General features: G+C 52.9%; 1 protein-coding gene across 2 annotated transcripts in view; it reads right to left on the bottom strand.

The window, feature by feature from the left end:
- MYO1F (myosin IF) overlaps window positions 1-17901 on the bottom strand; it is a 50372-nt gene extending 32471 nt beyond the window's left edge. Inside the window, exons 1-3 of one of the 2 annotated variants that reach the window (XM_075070860.1) lie at window positions 17561-17901; window positions 17298-17442; window positions 5507-5644 (exon numbers count right to left, since the gene is read on the bottom strand). In XM_075070860.1, coding sequence (XP_074926961.1) covers window positions 5507-5644; window positions 17298-17300 — 141 coding nt within the window. In that variant the 5' untranslated portion in view covers window positions 17301-17442; window positions 17561-17901. Of the gene's footprint in view, window positions 1-5506; window positions 5645-17297; window positions 17465-17560 lie in introns of those variants that run through there. The other variant, XM_032774017.2, reaches the window with a different exon arrangement.
- Between the last annotated feature and the right edge of the window lie 4317 nt (window positions 17902-22218).

The following is a 22218-nucleotide window of genomic DNA, read 5'->3' as shown; positions in this document are numbered from 1 at the left end:
GCGTATGGTCCTCAAAGACCTACTAGGCTAGGGATGGAGGCAAGGCAGGTCAGCGTGAGGTGCAGTGGGGCATCAGGGCTGGGACAGCAGGGGGTCTTGGTCTTCCCAACATCCTCTGGCAAAGAGTTCCACAGGTTGACTGTGCATTGTGTGAATTGTCTAGGTCCCTCATTGTGTGAGGGACCTAGACAAACTAGAGAGTTGGGCCAAAAGAAACCTGATGAGGTTCAACAAAGACAAGTGCAGAGTCCTGCACATAGGACGGAAGAATCCCATGCACTGCTACAGGCTGGGGACTGAGTGGCTAGGAAGCAGTTCTGCAGAAAAGGACCTGGGGTTATAGTGGACGAGAAGCTGGATATGAGTCGACTGTGTGCCCTTGTTGCCAAGAAGGCTAACAGCATTTTGGGCTGTATAAGTAGGGGCATTGCCAGCAGATCGAGGGACGTGATCATTCTCCTCTATTCGGCACTGATGAGGCCTCATCTGGAATAGTATGTCCAGTTTTGGGCCCCACACTACAAGAAGGATGTGGAAAAATTGGAAAGAGTCCACCGGAGGACAACAAAAATGATTAGGGGGCTGGAGCACATGACTTATGAGGAGAGGCTGAGGGAACTGGGGTTATTTAGTCTGCAGAAGAGAAGAATGAGGGGGGATTTGATAGTTGCTTTCAACTACCTGAAGGGGGGTTCCAAAGAGGATGGATCTAGACTGTTCTCAGTGGTAGCAGGTAACAGAACAAGGAGCAATGGTCTCAAGTTGCAGTGGGGGAGGTCTAGGTTGGATATTAGGAAACACTATTTCACTAGGAGGGTAGTGATGCACTGGAATGGGTTACCTAGGGAAGTGGTGGAATCTCCTTCCTTAGATGTTTTTAAGGGCCAGCTTGACAAAGCCCTAGCTGGGATGATTTAGTTGGGGTTGGTCCTGCTTTGAGCAAGGGGTTGGATTAGACACCTCCTGAGGTACCTTCCAACTCTGAGATTCTATGATTCTATGAATAAGAACATAGGAACGGCCAGACTGGGTCAGACCAAAGGTCCATCTAGCCCAGTATCCTGTCTTCCAACAGTGACCAATGCCAGGTGCCCCAGAGGGAATGAACAGAACAGGGAATCATCAAGTGATCCATCCCCTGTCACCCATTCCCAACTTCTGGCAAACAGAGGCTAGGGACACCATTCCTGCCTGTCCTGGCTAATAGCCATTGATGGACCTGTCCTCCAGGAACTTATCTAGTTCTTTTTTGAATCCTGTTATAGTGTAAGAGGTGCTGAAGGCAGGGCTGGAGTGCATGGGCAGAGCTGTGTGGCAGGCCAGGACTGGAAAAGCAGGGGGTGCTAAAGGGCAGGGACTGAGATGCACCAGCATAGCTGCAGTCAGGTTGCCCATAACCTTGCAAAATCCTCCACTCCATCTTCTCCTGTTTCACACCCCACCCCCTTAGCCCTGCTGAGCCAGCTGCCACCCTTGTATGCCAGATGAAGAGAAGCACAGCTACAGCTCCTTTCGGAGTCCATTCGCCTATTCCTTAAATCCAGGAAGTGCTTCCCCTCCGCGACCCAACATTGCCACAGAGCGCTCCCAGTCCACGAAAGCATCACTCCGGAGAAGCCCGGGTTTGCTTCTTGAGCCTGCTCAGCTGGATCTGCTCTCTTTGCTGGCATACAATGACAGGGACATGTGCAATCAGTGAGACTCCCAGAGCAGTCGAATGTGCTGTGTCCACCGGGGCAGACCCAGCATTCAGCAAAGGTCCCCGTTTTAGAAATAGCCTTGGGCTGGAGCAGAGCAAAGCATCGTGCTTTAGAATGGCCGATGCCAGAGAAGCAGCTATGGGCTGCTCGAGAGGCCTTAGCGTAACCCACGAAGTCAGCCGCTGGGTCACAGTGCCATGGGGGAGCACAGCCACACCGCCAAGGTGAGGGGCTGACAGGAAACACAGCCATGTCAGCGGGCCGGGGGCTGGAACTGGGCCAGCGAGGGCTGTCTGCCTATGCCGTGGAGCACATGGGTGAGGCTGGCCGAGCCCAGGGCAAGCTCCATCTGCAAAGAAACTTTGGGCTGAGGGCTAATGGTGTTGGCACTGGGATCTGGGAAGGATTCCAGTGCTGGCCCCAGAGCCTAAGTCCTTCGGCTGGGGTGCAAGGTAGGAGGACACCACATGGAAAGAAATAATAACCCGGCTTCCTCCCTTTTAGCCCTCATGGGGGGTTCCATCCCAGGACCTGTCCGGCAGCAGCTCTGGTGTGGTCCACAATGGCCTGGGGTTAGGATTTGAGAGGGATTGTGCAGCATAGCTCAGGGTGGCTACCTGAGGTTGCTGCTTTTTTTTTTTTTTGAGGAAAATATTAGCCATCCTGGGTTGCAGAGCTATTTGCGAGACAGCAGAAAGAAGAACAGCAGAGCTCACGCTTCCTGGGTTCTGTTCTTGGCTCTGGGAGAGGAGCGTGGCCTTGGTGGTGGCATAGAGAATAGCCAAGCACACAGACGGGGCAGATTCTTTCTGAAACACAGTGTGGCCGAGCCTTGGGGGTGCTATGCCAGAGAACTGGGTTCTGTTCTCAGCTCGGTCACAGGTTACCTGGTCTGTGAAATGAAGAGACTAACACTTGCCTGTCTCATAGAGAGCGCTACGAAGCCTTGCTCAATTGCAAAGAACCAGCAGTGGGTGAAAGAGATGAGACTGGGTCTCCTGGCTCCCAGCTCAGTGCACCTTCCCTGTAACACAGATGAAGTAAGCAGAACAGTCTCCTGAAAGTAGGGACTGACTACAAAATTTGCCAAGTGATGCATGGAGGCAAGGAATAGTGCCCCAGTGCCCAGACCTAGTGGGAGTGTGGATCTTGCCACGTGAGCCAGTCGTCCGAAGATAAGGGGACAAGGAACTGACATGAATCCTTCAGCAGCTGTCACTGCATCGGAGGCCCAAAGTTTAGATTTTGTAAAGATAAAGCCTTCACCGCTAACTACAGCAAGGGCCCGATTCTCCATCACCCTGCCTCTTGTGCACTCGTGATGGGAGTTCAAAACGCAACCCTTTCGCTCAGGGAACATTTCGCACCCTTTTGCACAGTGGCACAAGTCACAGGGCAGCACAGAACCAGGCCCACAGAGACACACTGGCCTGACTCCAAACAGATATTAAATGGAAACGTTATTTCATGATCGGTGTTGTTTTATAACTTGTCCTGCTGCAATGCTGGGAACCAAAACCCCAAAGTGCTGTCCGAGGGATGAGAGCCAGGAAGTGAAACAGACTGGTGTGGTTTCTGTATCTGAGCAGACTGCAAGGCACCAAGTCAATAAGCCGCATACACTATAGGTGAACAGGTTTCTGTGCAGGGCAGGGCAGTGGGCGCATGTTCTGTTATGCTCCATACGCCGCACTGGCTGTCTGTTCATATCTGGGAGCCATGCCAGGTACCTGAATGGTGTAGGCCCAGGTGTTTCAGGGGATGCCTCTCTCCCATGCCCTGTTGCAGCCGGTGCGCTCCTGCTGTCTGTCTGAAGGCTGGAGCTCATGGGAACTGGCTGCTGGCTCCCATCAGGGATACATTCAACTCTTACGGTGATGCATCTTTGCGTGCAGGCTTTCCGCTTGGTGAAGGTTCTGGATTCTCCTGTCACTCAGCTGTGCGTTCTTTGGAGGCTCCAGTACTGTCCATGCCAAACTCAGGTGTTCCAGCCAGCTCCAAAACCGCAGAGGCGTAACTGAGGTGCCGGAGTGTTTTTCCATGACCATTGCCCTGGTGCTGCTGTGTAAATAGTCTTCCTTCTATAATGCCTCCTCCGGCAGACTGGCTCCAGTCAACCTAGTTATCCCACACCCTGGTACCTTGTGTCATCCAGCCAGCCCTCTGCACTGGGGAATTTATACAGACGCTGCACTGGGCTGGCCACAAATATGAGATTGTTCCGCATGCTCTCGCTAGGCCTGGCCGGAACTGTTTTTTGATGGAAAATTGGGTTTTCAACCAAAGAATTTTTATGTGTGAAAAGCGTTCAGCTTCTGCAGAAAATTTAGATAATTCGTAAAAAAACAAAAAATTTCAATTAAAAACGTCTCATGGGAAGGGTGCAGTTCAGTGGCGTATGTTCCCATTTGTCTCTATGGGCCAGGCTTTCTGGCCAGACGACATCTTCCATGATGCATCACAGCCAGAGACTCCTATTCACCACCTCCCTTCACCAACAGGGTAGAAAGCAGTGCACCATGGGAGATATATTCAGGTTCCTTGTATTCCTCTTATGGCCAGCCAGGCTTTTTGGGTGGATGACATCTCCTATGAGGTACTGCTTTCTACCTTATTGGTGAAGGGAAGGAGACCCTGGCTGTGATGCATCATGGGAGATGTAGTCTGGCCTGAAAGCCCAACTGATCCAAAGAGGAGAATGGCGGCGTAAGTAACCAGAACTATAACTCCCATGAGGCACTGCTGCCTCCATTTCAACTAGAATATTTTGTTTTTTGGCCAAAATATTTCACCAAAGTTTCATATTTTTTCAGTGCACTGCTTGCCCTAACCCCCATTTTCTGACCAGTTTTTCTTTTCATATGTGGTTTTCCTTCCCCCATGTACAGGAACCCCCCTGGGGGAATAAGGATGGGGCAAGAGGGACAATGGTGTATTTTAAAAGAACTGTTGTTACTGCTCTGCTTGCCGGTGATCGTTCTCAGCACTGTATTTCCCACAAGCTGAGGGGCCCGTAGGAGAAAGCGGTGAGTTACGAATGGCCAGATCATCATGACATGGAGGCCATGGGTCCGACTGAGCCCGTCCTGCAGATCTGGGGGAAGTGAGCTTTCCAAGGGCACCTGGCCTGATTGCTAACCCTGAAGGCCAAAATATCAAAAGCCCTCAGGGCTGGAATTTCAGAAGCGGTTCGCACCCAGCAATACCCACTGAAACACTCCCTGGCACATTTTCAAGTGAGTTCAGCACCCCGTGGGCAAAGCTCTTTTGAAAATCCAGGTGCTTGTTTTGGTCGTAAATGGGAGCTGACTTTGTTTGAAATTCTGGCCCTGATTTTGAGCGCCGGAAATTCTGCCCCTAGTGGCCCAGAGGGAGTGCGCACTGGTCCATTCAGCCTTTCAGATTCACCAGTTGTCATTGCTTCTCGAGCCTTCCTATGCGAAAAGCAGGAGATTCCATACACGGATTGAGACCGGCAGCTGGTTTTGTGGCTGCATCTGAGAGTGCCTGCATCCACTGCTGAGTATTGTTCAGAGACTCACAGGAGATATCCCTACACCTCCGACCACAACAACACAACAGGGGACTATTTTCCTCCTGTATCTCCAACCCTGGAAGGACATTGCTGATGAAAGAGCCGGAGCTCACCCCCTTTACAGGGACACTGCCAGACCCGCCCATAAAGGACAAACCTAGAATTGGCAGGACAGACCCCAGAACTATTTCACTGCTTTACTGCCCCAGGGGTGGCCTGTTTTGGTTTCTGTGAGATGCCTCACGCCCAGCACAGCCCCTGGAAAGGATACGAAGATGTAATCATCCAGGAAGCGCTTTTTAAGATTTTCCACAATAGCATCCTCGGAGATTTTGGAGAGAAGGACCATGTCATCCACTCCGCTCTGCTTGACATTGTGGCTTTGCCAGTGAAACCGCTCCTTGCTGCCCTGTGGAGAGATGGGAGAGAATTATGGCATACAGCGATGCAAATGGAATGCTTTCGAGAAAGCAGCATGGTCCAATGGTTAGGACTTGGGTCTGTGAGCCAGGACCTGTGTGTGTGTCTGCTCCTTGCTCAGCCACTGACCCACCATGTGACTTCTGTACCTGTTTCCCCATCTGTAACTTGTGAATAATAATGTTCTGGTCCCTTTATAAGGTGCTTTCAGATCTCAGGAATTACATAAGAGCAAATTGTCACTATTATTTATGGCTCTAACTCATTTCGAAGATATTAAAAGTGAAAGTCTCTGCTAGTAAAACAGAGCGCAGCTGCAGCAAAGTCAATGGAGCCATACCAATTTGCAAGAGCAGAGAATTTGCCCATAAATTTAAATCAAGTACCGTTATCTCCCTCACACACACTCCTCCACTCCCACCTGCATGGGCTTGCAAAGATTGGCCTGACCTTTGGCACTAGCCCATATTATGCAAGCAGCGCTTGTTGGACACATCGCTTTTGGGGCCTGCTGCGAAACATGGTCAGAAAAGCTCAAAAGGCTCCTCTGGGGAAATGAATGAGGGTTGGGTAGATGTGGGGGAGAAGGAAAAAGCAGAGGCCTGTTTTGGGTGCAGGCTTTGCCATGTTCTGCAGAATCTGAACTGCCAGGACGTCCCAGTAGCAGAGCCTCCTTCCCCTCCTGCGAATCACAAGCTGGGGAGGCCCAGCCTCACAAAGCCGCCTTGTATTGGCTGCCATAGCAGTCCAAAGTCAGGAGGAAGCAACTGCAGTTTACGCTTTAGCTGGCGTTACCACCTCTGAGGTACAAAACGCCAGGACAGTATTTGGTCCTGCCATGAGGGATGGGGACTGGACTCGATGACCTCTTGAGGTCCCTTCCAGTCCTAGAATCTATGAATCTATGAGATTGGGATGAGCCCGGGCCCATCAAACTGGACAGCAGGCAGCGTGTTCTGAGTGCCCTGACAGATTTCCTGGGACAATACCTCAAAAACTGGACAATCTGGGAAACCGTGGCCAGGTGGCAACCTTGGCATTAGCCCACTTCCATCCTGCTGGGCAGCAAGCCGGAGGTGCTGCATATAAACTTCACCCCACTACGCTATCAAACACTCACAAACAAGAATGCTTCTCTGTGCAGCACCAGTGTCCTGTGCTCCCCCACATCCTATATCATTCTGTCTCTGCCAGTTGTCTCTTGACTCCAACATGGTGATCTCACCCCGCACCAGGGCACCCCTGGCAGCCAGCCACAGTACAAAGGATGAGCCCTGCCTCAGTTTCCCCTTGTCACTGAGGCCAGCTGAGTTGCCCATCCTCTCCCTATGGACCCAATCACCAGCCATCTCACCTGGTTGGGAAAGGAAATATGTCCTCCTCCAAGTCCAGTGATTTAGTTGGGGTTGGTCCTGCTTTGAGCAGGGGGTTGGACTAGATACCTCCTGAGATCCCTTCCAACCCTGAGATTCTGTGATTCTATGAAAGGCCCACTCTTAGGCATAGTTTATAATTGCAAGCTTCAGCAGCTCTCTCAAAGCAAGATAGTTCATCAGTCCCAAACAGGGGTTTTATAGGGACAGTCCTGATATTTGGGGCTTTGTCTGATACAGGCGCCTGTTACCCTCTCCCCACCCCCAGCCTGATTTTTCACACTTGCTGTCTGGTCACCATAACCCCAAAGCCTTGTCCAGCTACGTCACACCCAGTTCCTCTGTCATTCTTCCCGGTCCCATTCTCACGGCCTTCCACCCAAGAGTGAACAAACCCTGCCTCACAGTTCCCATGCTCCTGTTCCGGGGCTTCCGCACCACTGGTCTTTGACCACACTTCTTATGAATGTTCCCCTTCAACCCTCGCCTCAGGGTTCCTCTGAGCAGGCTTCCAACAGAGTTCCACGCCCGTGGCCCCTCCACCAGCAGATCCCCCTGTGGGGTCACCCTCGTGCCGAGCTGGTTCTTTCCCTTTACCCAGGGCCCCCCGCAGAACTCTTCCACCTAGTGGGGTTCCCCAGGTCTGTCACACCAGCTCCTCTTCCCTCCCAGCGGCTTCCAACTCCTGCTGTCCCAGGTCCCTACCACTCTCTTCAGGGACCCCCCCCACTAGGGATACCATATTTTCCCAAAGGGAAAACAGGACACCCCCATGGGGCTGGCCCAAAGTGCCCCCCGCATGCAGGCTGTCCTGAGTCCTCCCTGCTTCCTGCCCGCTTGGGGCTCACCCGAGGTCCTCCTTTTCCCCAGCACGCAGGACTAGCTTGGGTCCCCCTGCTTCCTGTCCCCGCTGGATCACCCTGAGGCCTTCCTCTCCCCCCTGTGCACAAGGTGGCCTGAGTCCACCTGCCGCCTGCCCCTTCCAGGCTCTGAGACCCCCCTCTCCCCCTCTGCCTGTGAGGTGGAGAAACTGTTTATTTGTTCAGTTTGCTCTTGCCAACTGGTGATCAGATGGCAAGAGCAAATGGGACAAATGCCCAGTCTTGCCCATCCTCTGTCCTGTTTCAGGAAACCTGGCATATGAGGAGAGGTTACAGAAAACTGGTCTTGTTTAGTCCTGAGAAAAGAAGACCGAGAGGGGACCTGATAAGTTTTCAGACATGCTAAGGGGGAAAGAGGACACTGATCAATTGTTCTCCATCTGCCATGGAAGCCAGGACAAGAAGCAATGGGCTCCATCTGCAGCTTAGGTTAGACAACAGGAGAAACTTTCTAACTCTAGAGAGTGAAGCTCTGGAACAGGCTCCCAAGGGCGGTTGTGGAATCCCCATCACCAGAGATCTTTAGGAACAGGTGGGACAAACCCCTGTGAGGGGATGGTCTTGGTTTGCTTGGCCCTGCCTCAGTGCAGGAGGCTGGACTAGATGATCTCCCGAGGTTCCGTCCAGCCCGACTAATCTATAGTTCTGTGACTCTCCCTGAACGGCCGCATGGCTTGTTATAGCGGCCAGGTGCCCCCTATCAGGCCCCAATGGGAAGCAGCCAATGAATCGCAGGTGAACTGGACCTGTTCCCTCTTAAAGGAACCAGTCTCCCCGTGACACGTGGGCCCAGATTCACAAAGGTTTTGAGCCTTGTAACTCCCACCGATGCCACAGAATCATAGAATTAGAAGTTAGGAGCCTAAACACCGTTCTGCATCTGTGTCTCAGCTTGGAAGTGCTTTGGGATTTTGTGTTAGCTGTTGGTACAGTCCTCAGTACATTGAGGCCTTGGCTTCTAGGTGCCCGTCCAGTACAGATACATTAATACATATAATTCATCATTTCCTCTCTGTGAGAGATGAGTAGGAATTGCTTGTTTCTGTTTTTCAGTGCATCACGGAGGAAGTCTTCTGAGGTTGTCTATCTTTGTACTCCCATGGCAGCTGGTTGGGAGGGAAGCTGTGGCCTGGGGTTTAGGACTTTCAAAGGGGATCAGAATGAGCTGGGTTGTGCCAAGTTAGTTTCCCTTGGTGACTGCCATTTTGTGCTAAACTTTCATTAAAAAAAGTATCTAATACTTAAGCCAGCAAAGAAAACTTTCCAGAGGTGCCCTGGGTGTAAACTAATGCAATGATGCCTGCCTGAGTCTGCAGGCAGCCTGAAACAACAGCTCTGAGAGGTTAGCTTAATAGAGTGTTAACTCTGAAACTTAATAATGACAATTTAAATATCAAGTTTGTTCATCACTTAGAACCTGGTCAAAGCAGACAAGAATGAATCCAGGTTATTACGGTGTGATGGGCTGCTCAACCCACTGTGAATAGCATCTTGTTTTGGTATCACATGGTGGTGGTGCTGGGCATGTGGGAGGAGTTTGGTATGGGGGTGGAGCTGTAGAAAGTACAACCATTTATTTATTTCAAGGCTGACCCTGCTTTGGTCACTCCTAGCCTGTCTCTTCCTTTCCAGCCCAGTTCATTGCTCTAGTGAATCTCGCTATGTTTCACAGACAGCATCCGGCACTCCCTAGCTCAGTGAATCTTCTGCATGTTGCTCCTGCTGCTGCTGCTCCAGTGTTTCCTTTTTTCACTTGACGTGCAGCAGCACCAGCTTTCACTTCTCCCGTCAGCCAGTTGTTCCTTCCGCTTCTCCCTTTTTCTTCTCTTCCTCTTTTTCTTTGTTTTCCTCTCTCTCCTGGAGCCACAGAGCTGATTTTGGACTCAGGGTTTCAGATTGTGCCACGTACTAAGATAACTCTGGCCCAAGCATCCAGCCTCTCCCACCAGATTCACACAGAAAAACACCTGCTCCCTTTGTCCCCTCCTCTGTCACATGCACCTCTCCTGTGCAGCCGGAACTCGCCAACCAGCAGGTGGAAGGCATTCTCTGATGAGGTTGCATCCACCTGTGCAGATCAGCCCATTTCCCGGCCTTGTCATTCCTGTACCACCTTCATTGTGTCATCTGCCGCGTGGGCCAGCAGATGCTACTCAGCTGGATGCAGCCATGGACATGAAGCCTTCGGTATGTAGGAAGCTCCAGCTAGTATAGAAGGCTGCAGCAACACAGGCTACTCTCAACTCATCACACCTGCTCTCTGTATTGGCTCTTCACTGAATTTTAAATCAAATTTAAGGTCTCAACGCTTATTTTCAAAGCACATCACAGCTTGGGCCCAGGCAATCTGAAAGTGCCTAAAGCTGCAGGATGAAGGCTTAGAGTTGACAGCGGTGGTACCGTGCACCCCTCCAGCCCAATCGAACGCTCTACAATAAGGGCACAGCTGATTTGTGCAGCAGACAGAAGTTTCTCGAGGGCTGGCCTGAGACTGTGGAATGAATTTCCCCAGAAACCAAGGCCCATCGCAAACCTCCCCATCTCCTGTTCCAAGTGCAAGGAGTCTTTCTTTGCCCTTGCCTTCTCCAACGTAACCACATAGCCCCGTGTAGAGTTATAAACACCACCACCACTAAACCCTACCCAAAACACAAGACACTCCACTGCACGTGCGTCTTTTGGGGAGAGGACGAGAGACCAACCAACATCTGGCAGATGCTGGTCATCAGAACATAAGAACGGCCAGACTGGGTCAGACCAATGGTCCATCTAGCCCAGTATCCTCTCTTCTGACAGTGGCCAATGCCAGGTGCCCCACAGGGAATCATCAAGTGATCCATCCCGTTGCCCATTCCCAGCTTCTGGCAAACAGAGGCTATAGACACCATCCTGGTTAATAGCCATTGATGGACCTGTCCTCCATGAATGTATCTAGTTCTTTTTTGAACCGTGTTTAATTGCTTAATATATGACTGGAAGATGCTCAGACACAGGGGTGAGCGCGGAGTAAGAACCTATCCAGAACAGACTAGGAGAGCAAGGTCCCAAGGGAACACTGGGGTTTGTCGTAGGCCACAGTATGTGACTTCATGGGCCAAGTTCAGCCCTGCTGCAGCTGTACTGATGTCAGTGGGGATGAGCGTGGCCCCCTCCTGTCCTTAGGCCTGAGTCACATGAGGTCGGGGAGGGGGAAATGTTACAGTCCCTAGGTGGAGACACATGGCGGCCACTAGAGACCCCAGCCACATCTCTTACTAGCCACAGGACCTGCTGTTGGGCTGTAATACCAGGCGTGAAGCTGAGTCATACAATGGGAAGTATGATGAAAAAAAAATGCTGTTATTCCATATAAACCCAACTCCACCTCCCTCTGGGTACCTGGGGTACAAAACTCTTTCTAGACGGAACTGTCACAGAATTGATGCTAGGCAGCAGGGATCCTTAGCAGGCAGGACTCTGTGTACGCAGGATTTTGAGAGACCCTTAGAGAACTCAGCCTCTTCTTCCCTCTTTCTCTAGTTCCTTGTTTGAGTTCCTCCATCACCCACTCTCTTTCTTCCTAGTGAGACGTTATAAAAGAAACCCAGTGAAGCTGGGATCATAGTTCAGATTAATCATGCCGGTTTCCTGGAATGCTATTATTAGCCAGACTGTTGTATGACTATTCGTAGCATTTATAACTGTGCAAGCGAAGCAAGGGGCTAATCGAGCCTCATGCTTCAGGGCATGGTCAGCTAGTCCTGACAAAGGTCAGGAAGGGATTGTTCTTCCATGCACAGTAATTTGCAAAGGGCCAGATGCATTATGGGCCTTTATGGCCTTCCTCTCAGATCTCTGGGATTGGCCATTACCAGAGCTAGGATACTGATTAGACTTGGCAGGCCATTGGTGTTATCTGGTGTGGGCATCCTGAGCTTGCTGCAATAAAGGGTTAAGGCAGTTTAATTTCTTGTATCACGAACAGGCTTTTGATCAATAATACACTCTTATGCGCTAATAAGCCATTTCAACCATGCACTTGGCACTGTGGGACTCCAGACAGATGGCTGGTTCTCACCTTAGATATAGACAACTTAATGTTTCTTGACCAAACTTTACGGAGTTAATGTGCCTCAATAAACAGGCGCAATGGGACAATCCTGGTCCCGTTTAGTTCAATGAGAGTTTTGTCACTGACTTCAGCGGGAGCAGGAATTGTCCCCATGACAGCACTTCTCCAGCATCTTCCATTGGAAGAGCTCAATGTCCTCTACAGATATGTGTGAATTAGGCCTCACAGTACCCTGGGAGGCAGGGTATCTCCCTTTTACGGGTGGGGGACCCAAGGCACAAGGAGGTCACATTGCAAGTCGTGCACCCAAGGTGTCGCAGTGCATCAGTGACAGAGTCTGGAGCGTGTGATGCACAGGCTGCAGCGCTGACCACTAGCTACATGCCCACCCTGTCACACACTGACCCCTGCCAATGCAATCTGTGAACGCAAGTTTGTGTGTCTGACTCATTCTTCACAATAAAGCCACAGGGTGAAGGGAGGCTCTTCCACGCTAGCTAGGCCTGCTGAGGGGACTCACATGTGCACGGCTGGAGGATAGTGAGCTCTCTGCCTGGCCAGAAGGAAGTTCTGATCTAGGGGTTCAATCATAGGGCTAGGTGTCAGGAGACCCAGGCTCTAGCCCCAGCCTCCTTACTGGCAAACTTAAGTAACTATCAGCCGAGAAGGGGGCAATGAGTGAATTTGCTTTCACAACTGTTAGCCCCCAGTTCCCCTTTTCCTTCCTCAGTAGCACCCTGTGGTCGCGGCACAAACCTCAGGCCCAGCTTCTTGCAAAATCCCAGAACTCAAGGACTAGGGCTTGAAAGTGTTGCCTGCAGCATTTCAGATGATTTCAGTGAGACGGTCACATACTTGCAGCCCCCCCCAACCCCCCGGGAGGAGGGGGGTTCAGCCCTCACTGCCAGGGGTCAGAAAATGCCCGACCAGGGTCCTTTTCCTCTACATTCTCGATAATGGGGGCCTTTCAGATCCCTGGACGTGACTCAGAGACCAAGCTCTTTGGGGCAGGGACTGTCTTTTAGTTCCGTGTGCAGCACCTGGCACCACAGGGACCTGGTCCATGACTGGGGTGCCAAGACATGACTGCAATACAAATACATAAGTATCGGTAACTGTGATCATCACCCTAACTAGAAAAGGTTCCACTTCCTGTAAGGCTCCCAGGGGCTGGCCTGGCCTCCCATTGGTATCTGTAATTACTAGGGTCCCGATCCACTGCTGATTCCTGTGGAAGTGAGGAAACTAAGTACCTCTGAGGACCTGAGTCAAGGACTCTTGGCTTGAAGCTGGGCGGGGGGGGGGTCTGATTTGACGTTCCAGCGATTGGGAGAGGTTGTGTTTCACGCCCACCTTGCACTGGTGCAAATGACAATACGAGGTACCAGGCGATGGAATTTAGCTTCTTAATTTCTCTCTCTTCTGCTGCTATTTCTCTCTGAAACCACTTCATTTAACTGCGATACAGTTTGTAGTTTTAGTGTCATCCCAGCCCGACTGCAGGTGCTTTCCTGCATTCACCCAGCCCAATGAGTCTAGACCAGATTTACCGATTTTGTAAGGCCAGAAGGGATCATTAGATCATCTTCCCTAAGCATCTGTATAACGTGGGCCGTTCCATTTCAGCCGATTACCCCTGCCCTGCGGGTTTGACTAATACACAGCTTCTAGCAAAGAAGCCAGTCAGGATCTGAAGAGACGGAGAATCTACCACTTCCCTTGGGAGCGCGTTTCGCTGGCTAATCACCCTTGCTTGTTTCGCTGCCTTATTTCTCATGTGAGTTTGCCTGGCTTTAACTCCGGCCATTTATCCAACACCCTCGTAGAGGAGTGGGCCATAGGTGAGAGTCTAGTGGCTGTTACTCATCTGTTAGCTGCGATGGGTGAACACTAATAATGAAACCTGGGGCCTGATTCCCCATTACGCAGCATCTTGTGCAGCCAGCCGTTCACAACAGGACGCAGAGGGTGTAAAATACTGCTAAATCGATGGTGTCAATGCCGTCACGATACGCAGGGCAGCGGGGATTCTAGCCCCACTTGTTTGTGCCCTAAGCTGACAAGTGAGGCTTCATCACTGGCTGTCACCGGCATGTATATTTGCTAACTGCCTCCCACCCCACAAGGGCTCGGATATTTTGCACAGATAAAGATCTGACACGTCCCCAGGGCCCTTACACACCATCTCAGCCTTGCTCCAAAGTGTAGTTCCAGTCAGGAAAGCAAGAAGGAAAAACAAAGACAGTACCAACCGGGGCAAAGTTTCACTGCTGAAAGAGGGGCAACCGGAGCCCTAATACCCCCGATCTATTCAAAAGACCAAGAAGGGGATAGTGCATTACCAGCCAGGAAATCAAAACCAATCAAAGGGGGACTTTCTCTTTGTTAGCTGAATAGATTGAGCTCCTGGCATCTGTCACTATAAGGCATATGTCTAATCCTTCAACCATTCTCTCTGCTCTTCTCTGACCCCTCTCCAATGTCCAACTGCCCTGGCCCAAAACCCCACCTAGCACCTGAGAACCCAGCTGTGTTCTGTCTGTCCCTTGGGTGTGTATGAGTGACAGGAAGGATGAGAAACCTTGAGGTGAGAGCACCGGGGGCGGGGGGGGGGGTGTGTGGGCTGCCAAATGCCCAGTTCCCAGCTCTGCTACAGACTTCATGTACGGCCTTCAGCTAGTCACAGAACAGCGTCGTGCCTTAGTTTCCTCATTTGCAAAAGGGGGCTGATATCCCTGGCTCGCCTCACTGGGGGGCGGGGCGGGGAGAGCTATGCCACGTGCCTTGAGATGCTCAGAGAGGAGGGGAGACATCGGAGCCGCGGGGCAGCCAGCTACACACACGCTGATCTCCTCACTAATGCCTGTGGCTCGCTCCCCTCGGCTCTGCAGGGCCAGGAGAATGGAAGGATGGAAGACACAGAGGGAGCAGATATCTTAGGCAAGGAGTCCTGCGTGTATCAGCCTGACCACAGACACTCTGAGAAAGTGCACCGTGCCGCTGCTGCTATTGTTCAGGGTTGGGTTTTTTTTATAACACCTCTCACCATTCTCACGCCGTCTGTATTTAGCCGACTCTAAGAACAGGCACCCGGGGCAGATTCAGCTCTGCGCAAACACTGGGACAGAGGCACTTGGCATCTCACCCATTCAGGGGCTCCTGAGAACTCAGAACTATTTTCAGTTGAGACCAGCCAGGCTGGCGGGGAGGCAGAAAGCCCCATCATAGGGGTCGTTTAAAACCAGAGAAGCCAAAGGCCTCGCTATAGGGGCAAGTCTCGCACTGCACCCCACACTGGGGACCGGCCGGGGGGAGTTGCATGGGCCTTTTCTCATTTCACCAGTCTTTGGGCCTGATGGCCCCCCCCGGCTGGCACCTCACGTCACTCTTGCTGGTGCAAACGGCAGCACAAGGTGCCCGGCGGGGGACAATCAGGCCCAAAGAATGTGGAGCTGTGAAAAGGACTGAGTTTCCCTGGCGCATGGATACCATGGGGCTGGGCCCTATGGTCCTCCTGAGAGACAGGGCCTGCCCCTGCCTCAGCATCGGTTACGCCCTCCCCTCTGCGTTCACACTTGCTGCTGTGTCCTGTCCCCGGGAGGCAGAATGGGATTATCCAAGCTGGAATTTTGCCTGAAAATTCTACTCCTCCAAAAAGTGTCTTGGGCTCCTTGGTGATGGCAGCTGCTCAGAGCCTTGAGAGATGTCTTGAGCTAAAGTACAGGCCTAGAGTTCCCCCAGGTCTTATAGTCTGTGATCCAGTCAGTCCTTTCCTTTCTCTTTGCTAGCTGAATAGATTGAGCTCCGGGCATCTGTCACTATAGGGCATGTGTCTAATCCTTCAGCCATTCTCTCTGCTCTTCTCTGACCCCTCTCCAATTTCTCAACAGCCTTCTTGAATTGTGGGCACCAGAACTGGATGGCTTGTTCCAGCAACAGCTGCACCAGTGCCAAATCCAGAGGTGCAATAACCTCCCGCCTACCACTCCGGACTCCCTGCTTTATGCATCCAAGGATTGCATTAGCCCTTCCGGCCACAGCTCCATGTTGTGTCTCGCTGATTCTCTCTCCTGCGCCTCCACGTCTTTTTCTGAGCCAGGACGTTCGGCGTTCCCTGCCTTGGCCTTCCCATCTGTATCACCGGAGGGCAACACTGAGCTCCCTCTCGGGCATGTTGTGATGCCTAATAGCTGGGAAAATAGCTCCCAGAGGTGGCACCTCCTGATACCAGTTCCCCATTGCAGCAGTGCCACTGCGGGGGTGGCAGAGCACGAGCTGGGCTGGCTGTGGTCTCTGCCTTGCCTCTGCGTGCTTGGAGATGTCTGTGCTGCTGAAAAGCCGAAGCAGCAGGAAGCAGGGCAGCATGTCAGGGGCCCTCCAGCCCCCTGGGTAGCTCGCGGGCCCTGGTGGGCAGGGGCAGGAAAATCCAAAGCACCTTCCATAACCTCCCCACGTTGCCCGAACCCCTCCATCAACATCAGCCCCCAGGTGCAGCGCCGACCCTCACCCCCAATGCAAACAGCCCCTGACAGCCAGGCCCCACCCTGGGCAGCAGCGGGTGAGAATCCAGCTGAACAACAGCCTGCGTGAGGCCTGGAAGCAGCACATCCCCCCCCGGTGTCAGCATCCAGCCCGCTGGGCTCCCCAGCACCCCCCGCTCCCTGTCCCTCCCCTGCAGCCCTGGACAACACAGGGACATTAATTTTCATTCAGCCCCAGCCCCATAGGGGCTCACCTGGCAGCCCCAGGATGTTACTGGGGAGAGGGAGGGGTTTGTGCAGCCCCCACCTTCCTGTGGGGGGGGATGGGGAAGCTGCAGCTTTCCCAGCCTCTGAGAGTCTTTCCAACTCCAACACCCACACAGCCGTGAACCCAGGTTACTTCAGCCCCTCGGGGACCAGATGCTCCCTGGAACTCAGGGCAGAAACATTTGAGTGGATGGGTTCAGCGTAAGGGGGCAGGGATGCATGGCAGGTGCTAAGCAGAGGCTAGAGATACAGTGGTGGGGGGCAGGGTGCAGCAGGCAGTGAAACCTTGGTAGATTTTGGGGGGGTGGGGCAGGAGCAATGACTTCAGTAGGTGCAGAGCAGGGCAAAGTGCAGTGACCCCAGTGGGTGCAGGGGCAGGGAAAGGTGCAGTGATCCCAGTGAGTGCAGAGCAGGGAAGGGTACAGTGACCCCAGTGGGTGCAGGGGCAGGGAAGGGTGCAGTGACCCCCAGTGGATGCACGGACAGGAAAGGGTGCAGTGACCCCAGTGGGTGCAGTAATGCCCCACAGCGGCAGAGCAGGGGGCAGTGCCCTAGCCTTTGCAGCATGGATCCAATCTTTTCTACTTACCATGGTGTCCTTGCAGCCTGGGGTCCTGCTCTTCCTGCTGCAGCCCTGAGAGGAGGGTGGGGTGGGGGTGGTGCTCTGGGCTCCTGTCACTGGGGATCAGGGAACATGGTCACGACCTGACACTGACTCTCCTCACTTGGCTTTTCTGCGGCAAATGACAAAAGTGCAACTAAAACTAGGACTGATTTCCTTTGTCACCCCTCCCTCCCCCCGCTTCCTCATTTGAAGCTGAGCGGTGAAGGGGGGGGGCAAGTGCTGTCTACCTGTGGGAACTGGACTGGGGATGGGGAAGCACCCACTGGGCACCCATGCCTGGGTGGGGGGAGGGGGGCAGAAGGGACCCATTGCTGGGCTGTGATGCAGGAATAGTTCCCCAAGAGCATCCTCAAACAGCCTGGCATTCGGGAGGCAGCTGGCGGCGGGCTGCCGGGCGAGCATATGGCTTTGGAGGGGCTCCGGGCAGTGCCTGCTGGAAGTTGAGATTACAAAACAATTTCCTCTGTAAGCAGCTGTTTTCCCACTCCCATGGATTCTGGGCTGAAATGAGCCTCCGGGCGGGAGGGTCTCTCACCCAAGTGGACTATGGCTTCGTTACTGACTGTCTGGCTTGTGCAAAGTTGGAGCAGAATCTCCCGGATCATTTTTGACTGGCTGAGCCCCCACTTCTTGCCTTCCCCTTCCTGTTTGCAGAACCGACGGCTTCCCCCGAGTGTGCTGCAGAGATAACTCTAAGCTGGCTGCGCTTTGACACCCGCCCGCACAGAGCCCTAGCCAGGAGCCCGGCTTGTAGCTGGGACCACTCTTCATAAAACAGCATAGCTAAAACTGGAAAAAATCCATGGCCGCCTAGCACTTCCCAAGCCTTGCCGTGCGTCACGCTGCAGCCGAGCTGGGGCAGAACTCACTTGCCCCCGCTCCAAAAGCACAGGCCCGGCCTCATCTGCTACAGGTGAATCTCCTTTAAGCAGTACGGGGCCTATGCCACACAGCTGAATCATTCTAATCCATCTGCTCAAGGACAGTGGTCCATGTATGTGCACACACACTAGCCAGTTCATTGCAGTAACACACCACCGGCACCGGAGCAGGGATCCCAGCTTTAGGCTGAGCCCCCTGATGTTTAGGGCTGCTCAGATCCTGGGTGCGAGCCACAGGGCCATCGCTGATAAAGCCACAGCCCTTCTGAGCATGCTCAGTCAGGAGCTGCTAATTTACTTGTTAAAGCAGCCCCTAGTGAAGCCCCGCCCACTTGTCACATCACAACCTACTGTTCCCGCCCAGCCCCAGTGTTGCCTGCTGTGGAGACTATGGGGCAGGTTTTCATAAGGGCCCAGCCAGGGAGCTCCTCGGGGCTCCTCCCACTTTGCAAAGGGGCCACACCCTGCATGGGCAGCACATGTTACCGTCTGCGCTGCTGGCTGGGCCAGTGCCTCTCCCCCTCCCCAATTCAAATGCAGACAGACAGTGGGGGAAGTCACCTGCTAACTAACCAGGAAGTCAGGGAGGGGTGGAGCCTGGTTCCAGCCCATAATACTCTGGTGTCCACTTTACTGCATCCCTTCCCTCTTAATTTACAGCCTGGATGTGCCATACAAATAACCAGAGGCTCTTCTCTCACGCACAGTGAGCGCCTCTCTGTGGCCATGGGGAGTAGTCGTCCAATTGCCCCAGGCTCCTGGTCCACCAGTTCTGTAGATCCCCCCATCTTGGGCATCCCCAGAAAAACTGCATCTGTTCCTGGTCTCGGCTCCTCCAGGTGGTCGCCAGCCAAGGGCAGAGGCTGTGGTTCTTGTGTGTCATTCTGCTCCTGAGGGCGTCTTACAATCCAGCCGTCACTTCACTGGACTTGAAAAGACAAAGGGCCAATTTGATCTAGGATGGTACCTGGAATCAACGCTGCATTGAAACGTTGGGTAAAGCCCACGTCCTTTGGGCCCAGCTCTTTGTCTTTGGCGTAATAGCCATGGGGCTGTTTTCGGAAATCTTCTGGCCTTAGCATTTCCCTCCCCAGGCTGGGATGGATTTAGATCCACACGAGCTCTTATCTTCCTGCCCATCGATAGCTAGGTGGGCTCACACCCAGTGCACTTGGAGGACTGGTTCTGTATTTCCAAAGAAATCGAGCTAGCTTCATCCCTGAGCTGCCACAAATCATCTCTTCACTCCCTCTTTAAAGATCCTCTCAGCTCTCTCTGCGAGGCCTCTGCAGGCTGGATCAGATGGGGAAGTTTGAATAGGTTTAAGCCCATTTTTGTTCAGAAAGTCTTTGAATTCCATGCTCATAAAAGCTGGTTCATTGTCTGTGGCGAGGACGCCCCGATAACCCTTGTGAGGCTCAGGTTCACAGGCAGCAGTGCAGGTCATTCAGCTCATCAGATGCTTGTGGGGCAATTTGATGCTTGGCCTCAGGGCGGGGCAAGGGAAAAGCGTCAGTGTCAAATCACAGCAGTTCTCCTGGGCTTTGGGCCAGTGGCCCATGTCGTTTGTTGCAGTCTACAAGAGTCTGCAAACTTGCACTTGAAAGGTGACCTGCAAAGTGTGTGCATGTACGTGTGCCCACATGTATATATGCGGCATGTATGTGATGTGTGCACATACACACGTGTGTGTGTGTGTCTGTTTTCCAGCCAGTGCCAACCTGACCCCCGAGCAGTAGTGTTTAAAAGCAATTACTGTTGTGCAGCTTTGGGCGGCCTGTGCAAAGTGTGGGTGAACTCGCCGCAGTTCCCAGAGGAGCCCCACACTTGTCCTCCTCGTCGGCAGCCTTGCAAGAGAGGTCCAGCACTGGGCTGTGGAGTCGGGCCTCCCCTCTCTCACCTAGAGACACTCACACCCAGGGCGGGCAGGCAAACTGGCTGAGTCAAACGTGAATAAGGCAGGGCTGGGGCGAAAAAGGGCAGTTGGGGGCTTGCGAGCCTTTCTTTGGCTCCACATTCTTGTAAAACCCCCAAAGGCTGCTCCTGATCTTGCTGGCAAAATCAACAAGGAAAGGACTGGTGGATAACGACCAGCTTTGCTGCCCCCACTGGAGGAGGACACTGATGCTAGGTTGTGCCTGGGGAGAGACTTGTCTTGTCCTTTTGAGCTGTCCTCTGTGCAGCGCCTGAGCGGTTCCGCTCGTTGGCCCAGCGAACAAGACCTGCCTGAACTTTCTCTTCCTTTTTCTCGACCTGCAGGAGACAGGGGGCTGGACAGGGCTGGGCTTTTGGGGCATCGGTTAGTTGTGCCTTGCACTGATGCATGCCTCATTGCACCAATGGTGGCACATTAGAGGGTTATGTCACGCTGGTCAGTTCTGCGGGTGTCTATGATGGAGAGGAGATTGTGAAACCAAATCCCAGCCAACTGACACGCCTAAGGCAGCAGGAGAGCTGCATGCCAGCTAACCTTGTCTGGGCAGAAACAACAGGAAATAATCAACCAAGAACCACTCACAATCACAGGAAATGGCCGGCATTGAGGTGCACCCATGTGCGGAGCACTATAAATAGCCAGACAGAAATGGGCCTTTAGAAACGCCTATTGTGTCTAGTCTCAAATCCCTCTGTGATGATCAGAGGCACCCGTCACAGCGTAACCAAGCAGCAGCTATGAACCCGCTGAGCCCCCAAGGGCGTTAGCATGGATTGAAACGTGGCCCATCACCACTTCGGGTGCAGGCCGCAGCGTCTCGAACCAGACGAGAGCTCCTGTAACTGGGCTATTGTCATAGCCTTGTGTGACGAACTGGGACTGTTCTTAATGTTTGCTCTGAATACAGTGTTGGTGCCTCAGTGTCCCCTAGGCAGTTCTTAAGTATCTAGGGGTGGGATAAGGGTGTGTGATTGCTGCAGAGCAAAGGGCCAGTGCACCTAAATTCCATGCACTCTGTCTTCCTAGCAACTGATGCCTGGGCCCCTCCCCTGCAAAGTGCCAATTGAAGGTGTTGGAGACAAAGGGATCAGGTGACCTCGTGGCCTGGAAAAGAGCTGAGCAGAGAGGAGGGCTGGAGGGGTGGTTAGTTGGAGCTGGCTGGGGACGAGGAGTGAAGTGCAGACCTAGGGGTCTGGCTCACTCCCCCCAGAATGGACCCGGCCGAGGGGTCTGGTTCGCTGTATCTACAAGCTCTGTTTTAGACTCTGTTCCTGTCATCGAATAAACCTCTGTTTGCTGGCTAAGAGTCACGTCTGACTGCAAAGTGGGGTGTGCAGAACCCTGTGGCTTCCCCAGACCCCACTGGGTGGCGCGCTGTGGGAACGCACGCGAGGGCAGAGGATGCTAATGCTCCAAGAAGACCCTAGGAGGTGAAGACGTTTAGCTTCTTGCCCTGAACAAGTCTGCTTCAAGGGAGAGGAGGCTCCCCAAAGTCCTGACTGGCTTAGTGGGGAGCAGTTCCAGAGCATTGCCCGGGGACTCCGTGACACCTTGTGCAGCTGGATGCTCAGGAACCGACACTGTCCAATCTGACTCAGGAGGAATTAATGACTTCCGGGCAGGTGAACAGACAGGCAAAAATGTCCCAGTTGCTTTGTTGGTTCACTGGAGTTTTGCTCATTTACCAGGCTCAAGTCCCGCAGCGGAACTTGTCGTTCAAATGGGCTGTCGTCAAAAAAGTCCAAAGTCGGCTGCCTGGGGCGAGATCCCTCCAGCTGGACGCAGCCACCCGAATGGAGAGGCAGCCTGATTTGCGAGGCACTGAATGCGCACAAACCAGCCAGAAATGGGGGTGGGAATCAGGCTGCTTATTTCAGACTGGGCTTTGAAAAGCTCTTTAAGGAAATGAGGCCTGGTGGATAGCCAGCGGGGGAAGGGCACCTATGGATTTAGGGATCCAACTGTGGGCCCTCAGGGTTGAACATTCTGGCTTTCATTTGCCCTGACTAGCCCCTTTTCACAGCTGGGGGCCATCACTCATTCGGGATAATTATCAGCATTTGGCAAA

The sequence above is a fragment of the Chelonoidis abingdonii genome, chromosome 11 (assembly GCF_003597395.2).
Source record: "Chelonoidis abingdonii isolate Lonesome George chromosome 11, CheloAbing_2.0, whole genome shotgun sequence".
Classification (NCBI taxonomy): Eukaryota; Metazoa; Chordata; order Testudines; family Testudinidae; genus Chelonoidis; species Chelonoidis abingdonii.
This window is presented reverse-complemented; position numbering and strand designations above follow the sequence as displayed.